This window comes from Primulina eburnea, chromosome 7 (assembly GCF_022965805.1).
Source record: "Primulina eburnea isolate SZY01 chromosome 7, ASM2296580v1, whole genome shotgun sequence".
Taxonomy (NCBI): Eukaryota; Viridiplantae; Streptophyta; class Magnoliopsida; order Lamiales; family Gesneriaceae; genus Primulina; species Primulina eburnea.
In genome coordinates, this window is record NC_133107.1 from 8,682,373 (window position 1) to 8,694,377 (window position 12,005).

Genomic DNA, 12,005 nt, shown 5'->3' on the forward strand with positions numbered 1-12,005 from the left:
TTTTCGATTCATATGTCAGTGTTACGTTGGTATCATATCAACAATATATTAGAAAAATGGCAAAAACTTGTGTGAGACGGTCTCACAGGTCGTATTTGTGAGACGGATCTTTTATTTGGATCACCCATGAAAAAGTATTACTTTTTATGCTAAGAGTATTACTTTTTATTGTGAATATGGGTAGGGTTGACCCGTCTCACGGATCATAATCCGTGAGACGGTCTCACATGAAACTCACTCTTAAAAAATGTGTTAAAAAAATGAGGAGGGCAACATAAAACTGAAATCCAACCACAAAAAAGAAAAAAACAAAAAAACAAATTTGCTATGAATCAGAATTATAATATTTAAAAAAGAAATGATGTTGCTATGAGTTGGAAATTATATGGAAGTTTATGAATATATTTGTCTCCAAGAGCATTGATGGTGTGGTTCACTTTATGAGTAGGTTTTTTTGAGGTGATTTCACAAATATTTTTCTATGAGACGAGTCAATTCTATCGATATTCATAATAAAAAGTAGAGTGAGTCTAATGTGAGACCGTCTCACGGATCATAATCTGTGAGACGGGTCAATCCTACCCATATTCACAATAAAAAGTAATACTTTTAGCATAAAAAGTAATACTTTTTTCATGGATGATCCAAATAAGAGATCCATTTCACAAATACGACCCGTGAGACCGGCTCACACAAGTTTTCGCCTAAAAAGTAATACTCTAAGTATAAAAAAGTAATATTTTTTCATGAATGACCTAGATAAAATATTGTCTCACAAAATACGATTCGTGAGACCGTGTCACATAAATTTTGTCCCACTTTTTTATTTGTTGTATGTTTTAGATGAGTGGACAGTCCGAGACTAGTGATGTATGTGTAAATAATCTGAAAGTTGTTTTAAAACATTATCTTGTTTGTTTTAAAAAATAAAAAATTATCTTGTTAATATATTTATATAGTGGATATTAGGAGAATAAAATATGGACTACTTTTTTATATTAAAATATGGAATACTTTGATGTAAACTATGAATAATATAAATTTTTTGTAGGGTGACACTTGACAGACTAGATAATTAGCTGTCTGGGTGTGGGTCTTTTATTAAATGAAAATCAATTATTTGTGGGGTTTCAGAAAGTTTGATGCAATTTGTTAGGGTCTTTAATTAGAATATAATACTTTTAAAATATTTTGTTTTTTCACATTATTAAATTATTGTAAAAAAATTTGTGCCCCACACTCAGGAGATCAAAAAATATTTTTAACTATAAGTAAAGTCTCTTGTGAGACGGTCTTTTATTTACAATAAAAGTAGCATATACAATCATCGACTTTACAAAAAATAACAAAAATACTAACAATATGATATCGAATGAAAGACAAACATGGTCTTGCTTGGCTAATATTTCACTTTTCATAATTTCTTTTCTATTCGAAGTCTTGGAATCCTCTATGTGGAGTTTACAACAAATAGAAAGAAAATAGAGATCCAATATTCGAGAACTTAGTGAGAGATAAATTGGATATATATATATAGTTATAACAAGTCAAACATTAATATATTAGTGCAATATTTCAATAGTACATGACATATAACAGTGGTAATGTATCTGTGAGGCTCGGGGCTGAAGAGGGCAAGGAGTGATCGTCGGTGCCATGAGTTTGCACGGACAATGAGCGGCTCCTGGCAGGCTTCTAGGCTGAGGGAACATGGATGAGCCGATCTTACATCGGAATGATAGGGATTCGATAACTGTTCAGATATGGGATTGTGCAGTTGAAGATGACTTAAACGATTTGATAGGTATTACTCATATCAAGAAGGTGCATCTTTTTTCGGTAGCTCATCACATAATAACTCCAAAGTGAAGCGTGCTTGACTTGTAGCAATTCTGGGATGGGTGACCCCTGAGAAGTTTCTCAGGGTGAGTGTAAATGAGAACTTAAGCACGCTGGAAAGACCCGTCTTGGTACAGTGAGGACAGTCGTCGAATCTGGAGCGTTACAGTATCGTCCCGAAGTATCGTGTCAGTTTTAATGCAATGAATGTTCATGATTCTGAAGTAAATATCGTGGGCTAAAAGATGTATTTCTCACCAACATTCAGCATAACATTTTTCTCATGTACTCAAATAGAATCCATACAGTCGATCATTTACGAGCTAATATAAACTCATTTTCCCAGATCGAAGTCACGTTATTCAGATGAAACATATACTTGAGTTGTAAACTCATTGAACTCACTTTCTGAGCCAAAACCGCAACTTCTAATGCTCTAACAATCCGGTATATTGACCATTGTCTCGATCTCCAATCATTCATCCGTTCGTTCAATCAAAAAGTAACTAGTGGTCCAGTGAAGAACCAATAACATTATTGAAATAGAATATACAGAACAATATGAGCACTATAGTTAGAAATGCATAATATGATACAATATATATAAACTAATCGATAGTTGTTACAATTTACTGTATATTTCGGGATAAATGCCAAAAGCTTTATTGAAAATAAAATGCCAGTAACTCTCACCTCGTTAACTTACTGTACTCTTCGTTCGAATATTCCCAATAATAAAGTTTGTCCCTATTGACATAATAATAAAGTTAATAAATGATTTAGATGTAGGATAATGCATTTGATCATTTGAAAACAGTTGTATAAATCGAATATGTATCGCTTCACTTTCAACTTTTAAATTTCATAATAAACAGTATTTCATGTCCAAAAATATGATATTTCATATGATATCTTATAATATATTTTTGAAATATAAAATTAATGACCAGATAATTTATTAAATTTTAGCTTTGCTCTTTTTCAGGTTAAAAAATTTCCCAGATTATCGGCAGATCAACACCAAATTTGAATACTTTGATGGTTATCAGGCTACTTCGGCCACCGGAAAAGGTTACTTTCAATGAATGTTCACGACTTTTCCGACTGATGGCCAACATTTGTTTTTACCTCAAAATGTCTTCAACAACTATTAAGTTAAAAACGAGGCTTAGAAAGGTAATAGACATAGTGAAGTCGAAGCTCAAAGCTCGACATTGTTTACTGATTTTGTGTTCTTCAAAAATCCTTTACGGTTTTGGTTCCTTACACGAGTTTTGGTTGATGATTTTTGAATACCTTTTTTACTGTTGTTGTGTGATTTTTAGCTCGCAAACACACAATGTCAAACTCTAATATATGATGAGTAAAATATCGTTTTCACGAGTATTGTAATCATATTTTTATTTAGAGAATCGAATAGTGAGTATGAAAATAAAATAGATAAAGATAACTACCAAGATAATATCATTACTCACTACACTCGTTTGTGTGCTTAAATATTATATATTAGTATTCGACCTAAAATAGTTTACACTGAAATATCATATATTAATATCAAATATTTAATGTTTTATATCATTTTCATCCGAAAAAACATGTTTCATTAATACCAAAACGTGTTATACATGTTTATATTCTCAATAATCATATATTAAAGTTAGATTTGGACATTTAGTATTCAAATATAATATATTAATACTATATTTTCAATGTTTTATACTGAATTTTCATCTGAAAAAGACGTGTCATTAATATCAAAATTTGTTATACATATTCGGATACTCAAAAATCATATATTAATTTCAGATCTAAAACATTAAGTTATGAAATATCATATAATTTTTCTAATTTTTCAATAGTTTATACCAAATTTCATATGGAAAAACACGTGTGGGTCCAAAGATTGTAAATTTTTTTTGGGGTTATTCAGAAACAAGAAAAAAATGGATATGACAAAGATGTGTAAATAATATGAAATTTATTTTAATAATTTATCTTTTCTTAGCATAAATTTATCTTGTTAATATTTTATAAAGTGGATATTTAGGAGAATAAAATATGGACTGCTTTTTTATATTAAAATTAAAACATGAAATACTTTGATGTAAACTACGAAAAATATAACCAATACGAGGGTGGCGGCTACATTATTGGCTTTGTGGGTCTTTTATTAAATGAAAATCAACTATTTGTGGCGTTATAGAAAGTTAGATACAACTTGTTACGATAATATTTTTTATATTATTATTTAGTTTGAAAGTTTTTTCTTTTTAATTTTAGCATCTTTAGATGACTTTATTAAATAGAATTATGTGGAATTTTGACATACAACAATATTAAATCATTATTATAAGGATAAATTTATTTTAAATCTCAAGATTCAAACTTAAATTTGCATTCAGTTTCTATCAGAAAAATTACGTGTTTACACTCCTTGATCCACAACAAAATGTGTTTACACTCTCTGAACACACATGTCTTTTTTCTGATGAAATACAGATTAAACATGGATATTAATATATAATATTTGAGTATCAATTATTTTAGAAATGATACTAATATATTATTTTTGAGTGCCAAAACATGTATAACAAATGTTGATATTAATAATTTTGTTTCAATTTTATACTCAAAATTATCTTTTGTAATAGATTTAAAACAGTTAATACTCAAATATCATATATTTAATCATATTTTCATGTTTTGTCATGATTTTAATCCGAAAAAAATGTTATCAATATTAATATTTGTTATATATATTTGAAGATTCAAAAATTATAATGAGTATCAAATTTAAAATAATTGATACTCAAATATCATATATTAATATCATATTTTTAATATTTTATATTAATTTTCATCCAAAAAAAATATGTGAGCCTACAAAATCCATCATATTTTATTTGTTTTTGGAGATTTTTGAGAAATTTATCTTTGTTAGAGCACCTACGCGGGTCCCACGTGTTTTGGATTAATTTTTTGTATTTTTCTTTTTCACGAAGGCTCATGCGTATTTTTCTACTATCTAGTATTCTTCCATATATTTTTTTTTTAAGTTCCAAAAATCTTATTTTCTATCCGAAATGGATGAAAATAATAAAGCATCTCCAATTCTATATCCACCAACTCATCAAAAAATAATAAGACATTTTTTAAAATAACAAGGCATAATAAGATGACGAACCACCCGCACAACATATCCATGTCTTAAACCGAGGATTTCAGGATTATCTCCGAACAAATTCTGAGCTACGTGACACTCAAGTTCATCACCAACTTTGTGCAGACTTAGTTGAACATATCTGGGGGCAATACAACCACAATCCATGAATTAGTATTTCATATGTTATTTTTAATTTCATCAAAGTGTGATTTATTTTTAAGTTATTTGTTTCATTTCAATTTCATAATTATATTGTAACTTTAAATAAATTGTGCTAACGTCTTGTTTAAATTCTTCTTCCAGCATGATATTTCTTTCGAACATCTACTTTATTTAATAAATATATTTAAAAAACATTAATATTATTTTTTAAAATTAATAAAATTATTTTATTAAAAAGTAAGATTAATTTAAAAATTAGAATAATGATTTAAATAATGTAAAATATATATGAAACATATTTATTTAATATGAAAAATTTTAAGATGATTGAGTGAACTGTAAGATCCGTAAATAATGAGTTTTAATAGTGCCTAAATGTTCAAATTTGAAGAGATAAAAGCTAAAATTAAATAGTTTCACTTATAGAATGTAAAATGAATTTTTTCACATTAAATTCAATAATTTTAAAATCTTGTATCAGTTTCTTTAATTTTTCATAAACGTTAAAATAATGATACTATATATCGATTTGATAATTATAGATAATTCATGCACTAATTTAATTTTACTTTTTTAAAAAATATTATTATGATATAATAATTGTCTCTGCTAGATAGCAATCGAAACATATACTTTGATTACCAAATGATTTTATAGATATGGCTTGCGTTACTGGAATATTTTAAAGATTAGAGTTTTACAAGTTTTGATAAAACCACAAACTTTTATATATACTAGTTACTCTGCATACGCGTTGTGTGTGTACAATCTTTTTTATCATTATCGATGGACTAAAGTGAAATTTGACCAATTATGGAGGAACTAAATTGATATTTGAATGATTGAAATAAAAAAATAAATAAAAATAAATGTGCGTGTCGAAATTAAAAAAAACAAAAATGTAATATTAGTATCGTATAAGGGTAAAATTGGAAACAAAAGTTGGTGTATTAACTAGATAGTTATTATGATGTCTTCTCGCTTAATAATATAACTAGTAACCGTGGCACATGCGTTGCGTGTGTCCTGAATACATGTGGCTAATATATTAAATATTCATGATATTACAACATAATGACGTCATAACATAAAGAAGAGAGTTTATGTGAGAACAAATTCCAGCAGCTAGCAAATTTCAGCATAAGCTAAAAATTCCAGTAGAAGCTAATATTTCAGAAGCTGGTATTTTCCAGCAGACAAAATCCAGCAGGCCGAATCCAGCAGCAGAAGAGCGAATTCCAGCAGACAGTTACTGATTCAGCTATTGAGTTGTAACTGAAGCATTTAACTCGAAATAAAGGCTGTTAATGGCAGATTATGGCCATTTATTTGAGAACTAACAGTCAGAATCTTGCCTATAAATAACACTCTCAAATCTCTGAATTGGTGTTACACAAATCTGAGATTATCATTTGAATTTCGAGCTAAGGGATGGTGCTTATTTTCGAGCAGTAGAAACCAGTGGCAAGAACGAGCATATTCCAGACTTCTACCGAAATCTTATTGCAAATTACTGTAAGTGGGCTTATATATAAATATCTTAGAACCCGTTTGATGATTTCTGTTTTAAAGCAAAGTATATTCTCGATTTCTGATTTTGAAGCACTGAAACTTAGTGAACTAATGGTAGGAATATATATTCTGAACATTACTGAATTCTGATTACTGATTACTGGCCTCACCCCTTAGAGGAGAGAACATATAGGGGACTGATATCAGTTTAGCCATGAAATTCACGAATGTGTTCAGTGCTTACTTGTTAAACTTCTGATTTCTGAATACTGAATACTGATTACTGATTACTGATTTATGAATACTGATTCCTGTTCTGAAAGTAAGAGTTTCTGTATATTCTTGAAATACTGTTCTGTATTAAAATGATTTTCGAAAACTGGGAGTTATTCCCGCCCCTGCTTACTGAGTGACAATCATATCACTCACCCACCAAACCCATCTCAGATAAGAGTACTGAAGAAATGTTAGAAGAAGAGGAACAGATCTAGTTCTGGGGCTGGTGAAGAAGACTGTTGTTCTCAGTTTATGTTTATTTTATTCCGCTGCATCTGTTAAGATACTGTAATATTTGGTTTTACATTTCCGCTGTAAAACATCAGTATTCGAGTTGTAACAGACAATTGATTTATTTCGTATTATGAATAAAAGACTGGTTTACGAGATTCTGTACATCTGAGGCTTGTTGTTTTCGAATGAATATTTGAGAGCAACACCGGTGTCAACTAACCCCCGTCCCGGGGTGTGACAGTTTATTTTTCACAGTGGCTAGTTTGGAGAAGAAATAATATTATTTTTCACGTAAGCAGTTTCTTTACGACGGTGAATATAATATTATTTGTTAAGAAAAAATATAATATAAAAAATGAGAAAGGGTAAAATAGGAAACAAAGTTGGTGTCCTCATAGAGCGGTTATTATTAGGGGCTCAACTATAATAAAATAGTAAATAGTAAATATAAAAAATTAAAAAGGGTAAAACAGGAAAGAGAGTTGGTGTCCTCATAGAGCGGTTATATTAAGTATGAGACCCTAATAATAATATTATTATTTCTGCAGTTTATTGACAAAATAATATTAGTTGGTGTAATAGCCAAACTAGCCACCGTGAAAAATAAACTCTCTTCTTTATGTTGTGACGTCATTATATTGTAATATCAGGAATATTTAATATATTAGCCACATGTATTCAGGACACACAGAACGTGTGTGCATTACTAGTAATATATAAGTATGTATATGTATATATATATATATATATATATATATATATTAAATTTGGAAATAAATATTAATTCGATGGCCAATGAATTCTGAAGGAAGCGTAGCAGCCAACCAAAGATCAATTATCATGTAGTCAAAATGTCCAAACTCCAACGCTAAACACGTTGCCAATTCATCGAAGCAGCTGAAACCGATCATGGCGCTGAGGCAGTGGCCATGGATTGAAACCTCGCTGCCTTTCGTAGGCATGATTTCTGCAGTTTCTGCTTTAGCTATCAGCATGATAATAAGCAAGATGGCCATGTCCGAAGGCACAAGCTTTTACAGTTTATCCGTGTATTCTAATGGTTTAGCCACTCTTACTCTTTTTCCAACCGCCTTTCTTTTTCACAGGTGATCCTTTTTGGTGCTTTATGTTTATGGGTAATCGGTATTTCTGATTTTCAAGAAAATGTTTTGATGGGTTTTGGGTGTTCGATTATTTGCAGGTCAAAGGTCCCAACTTTATCTTTTCCTGTTCTCTGGAGAATTTTCTTACTTGCTATGTTTGGGTAAGTTATTTACTGAATTAGTTGTGCTATCTGTGCTTGTTTGTGCTGCTAATTTCATACAGAGAGTGTGATGTCTTCGGTTGTGTGCCATATTTTTGGGCAAAAATGCGTTGCTTGTCTGTCAATGGATGTCAAAAAAAATATTGCATAGATAGATAGGTAACCTGAATAAAGGGAATTGGAGAATGGTGGTTAATTTCACGGTTTGCTCTCTTGATTAATTAGCTGGAAAATTTGAAATGGATGATTTTATGCTTGGCTGGGAAAATGCAAGATATATGAAACATGGCCTTTTTTTATATTTGATGGTCTATGGATATTTAGCTCGTGTCGTGCATCTTATATTGATAGTATAGAATGTCTCTTGGAATTAAGAAATTTGATTTCTTTAGGTGTATTAAGAAATATAAGGAAATGATATAGAAAGATGATGGAAACTACCTCCGACTTAAGTAGAAATAGTGCCAATGACTTATTTCTTAGGAACGATTTGTGCTTGCACTTTTCTATTTCGTATCAATTGCACATTGTTCGTAGAAAGTGCAAACCATCTCATCTAAGAATTATACACTAGATGTTTTATGGGTGCCATATGCAGCACCTGGTTTTCACAGCATGAGACAAGCTGGAAGTTTTAAATCTCTTAGGTAGTCAGTCATGTAAAGGAAAATCTCTCGTGAAAACAAGATCAGTAACATTTGCCACCGCAATCACCAGAGATGGCCTCTAACTCTTGTTCATCTGGTTTTCTCATTTGGTTACACATCAAACATCTTGTTGCAATGTAAATAAGGACTATCAAACCTCAAATTTTTTAGTCTAAACATTTTTCTACCCAATAATATACGGATGCTGACTAAGTTTACCATTTTTCTTTTGTTAGATGTTTTGCAGAGATTGGCAGTTATGCTGGATTAAACTATAGCTCTCCAACACTTGGTACCGCGTTGTTGAATCTGGTACCAGCATTCACGTTCATCCTTGCCATTATTTTCAGGTTGCATTTGTTCTCTGATATTGCACTCGTTCAAGAGGAAAGAGAATTTCATTCTATAGCTCCCATTAGTTGCCTAGTTGTTTTGCTTCATTTGAAATTGTTTTTTTTTTTAAAAAAGAAAAATTTGTGGTTTTATTGTTTGTAAGGGGGAACCCGCAACACTTAGCAGTGGATAAACGGCTAAACGCAGTAACCTGCAAACCACGTCAATTAGTTAAATCGCACTAGGCAAACCTTGTGTAACAAGTTCGCCCAATAAGATGTTAGTAGGGAATAAAACTGTAATTAATTGGTCACAAGTACACCTCTTCCACCAACTTGAACACCCGGGGCCCTAACACGGGTCACAGATATGGAGAATTTGATTTAAGAAAAACCTTTTTTTAAATGTTGGTTTGCTTTTACTTTTTGAAAAATCCAAAAGCAGAAAGCTATAAAATTTGGAATCAGAATATAGAGCTACTGCTTCAGCTTCTCTTTGAATTTATTTTAAAAAAATTTCATTCTACTATACCAAGTGCAAAACTGCTATTGTTTTTCCGGAAAAAAGAACATTTAAATATGTTATGTTTTAAATAAGTTTCTTTTCTTCATCAAGTGCCTATGCATCCAAACTCACATGTATCACCAGACATTGACATAAAAGTGATTGGTTTAGAATGGAAGAAGTAGATTGGAGAAGGATAAGTAGCATCGCGAAGTTGGGTGGCACTGCCATCTCCATTGCTGGAGCATTTGTTGTCACTTTCTATAAGGGACCAGCATTACTCAATAGGCCGTTGAGTTCTGGATTTCATTCACAACTTTATTTGTCGTCAGAACCAAATTGGGTTCTGGGAGGAGTTTTGCTTTCTTTCTCAGCTTTCCTCACTGCATCCTGGTGCATATTACAGGTTCGAATCACCTTCATTAACTTTAAATTGCACTAAAATAAAAGTCTTACTGAATATTAAATTATATTGGTCATGTTTCAGGCTTCCATACTGCAGATGTACCCAGCTGAGATGTTCATAGTCGCTTTTTACTGCCTTTTTGTAACTATTCAAGCTTCACTTGTTTCTCTCATTGTTCAAAGAGATGCAACTTCTTGGAAAATTGAAACAGTTGTAGGATTAACTGCAATTCTTTATTCGGTAAGCAAATGGCCCAATCATCTCCCTCCATCTTCATTACATCATATGTATAAACAAAGCAAGCAATTCTCATTGTACAAAGTGGTATAATTGGTGATAACTATACAACTCAAATATTTTAATGTATATAGTAACACAAACTTCACATCTCAGTTGCTTTGGTGCAAAGAAAGCAACATAAAAATCGCCCCAAACAATCCCGGTAACTGCATTAGTTTGCTACTCAAATTGTATAAACCATATATAGACTAAACTCTAGATGTTGATTCTTGTGCTACATGGCAGTCACATATTATAACAAGGGCGATTATTATTTCTGAATATAATCACATTTTTAGTAGAATGTAGTTATGGTATTGGGTTCAAATACCACTTGTGTCGGTAACTTAGATTTAGATTAGATACGAATAGGATCCTCAATCCCCATTGTATAAAAAAAATGTAGTTGAACTGGCGTTCAAGTTGATATTTGCTAATAATGTTTCAAGATTTTATTTTCAGGCAATGATTAATATAGCGTTCAGGCTCTATGTGACTGCTTGGTGCATATGTAAGAGAGGTCCCCTCTTTGTTTCTCTATTTAAGCCTTCAACAATTATCATCGTTGTTTTCATTGGAGTCGTCTTTATGAACGATGTTTTCTACCTCGGAAGGTACTCCTAGTCATTATACTACATGGTTCAACATTTTGTTTCTACGAAAACAAATCTTGGATACAGGTTTAAACATTTAAGGAATCTGTTTTGGATGTTCCTGCAGTTTGGTTGGTGCATTGATATTGACTGTCGGTTTCTACGGTGTAATATGGGGGAAAACTAAAGAAAGGGACACGAACAGGAGCACAGTTTTATCAGACGATAGGATCCCTCTATTGCAAGAAAAGATCCAAGTGTGAATGTTGTATACATATTCTGTTAATTATACCGGCAATCGTCTCATTCAGCAAAATGTAAATGGAACTTATGACAGACACCATTTATTTCATTGCATCCTGTAATGCTGAATAAAAGTTCTAGCCATTAGGAGTTTCAAGTTTGGTTCATCATTGTCATTCACTCTTTACAAATTCGTAGTGTCTCAGACTAGCCCTGACCCTGTTTTCGGCAACTGTTTCTAACAGTTTTGATCACAGTTTGAACCCGTTTGAATAAGAATTCCTTCATTTAAATTCAAAGATGGAAAGAACATAACAATTACAATATATAGAACAATCAATTGTTAACTATAAATATTTAGTTTCAGTTACAGGAACCGAAACCTCACATGAAACAACCGTAAGTCATGTTCCAGTTTGACAGATGCTTGCCAACAGATATCCAAACTCCCACACTAAACTAGTTGCCAATTCCTCGAAGGAGCTGAACTGAGCATGGCTCTGAGTGAGTGGCCTGCATGGATTCAGACCTCACTGCCTTTCATAGCCAT

General features: G+C 31.5%; 1 protein-coding gene across 1 annotated transcript; it reads left to right on the forward strand.

Annotated features, from left to right (window-relative positions):
- The first annotated feature begins 7,982 nt into the window (after window positions 1-7,982).
- On the forward strand, window positions 7,983-11,622 carry LOC140837144 (WAT1-related protein At3g28050-like). The gene is made up of 7 exons (XM_073203189.1): window positions 7,983-8,292; window positions 8,388-8,450; window positions 9,334-9,447; window positions 10,106-10,340; window positions 10,422-10,580; window positions 11,082-11,233; window positions 11,340-11,622. The coding sequence occupies exons 1-7, from the start codon at window positions 8,096-8,098 to the stop codon at window positions 11,473-11,475; spliced, it is 1,056 nt and encodes a 351-aa protein (XP_073059290.1). The 5' UTR covers window positions 7,983-8,095; the 3' UTR covers window positions 11,476-11,622.
- The last annotated feature ends 383 nt before the right edge of the window (window positions 11,623-12,005 follow it).

What these genes read in the sequence shown, in the direction of transcription:
- LOC140837144 (XM_073203189.1), top strand. Translation starts at nt 8,096, where the DNA reads ATGGCGCTGAGGCAGTGGCCATGGATTGAAACCTCGCTGCCTTTCGTA. An exon ending in ACCGCCTTTCTTTTTCACAG is followed by an intron (nt 8,293 to 8,387) that starts GTGATCCTTTTT and finishes GATTATTTGCAG; the next exon opens with GTCAAAGGTCCCAACTTTAT. An exon ending in TAACTGCAATTCTTTATTCG is followed by an intron (nt 10,581 to 11,081) that starts GTAAGCAAATGG and finishes TTTTATTTTCAG; the next exon opens with GCAATGATTAATATAGCGTT.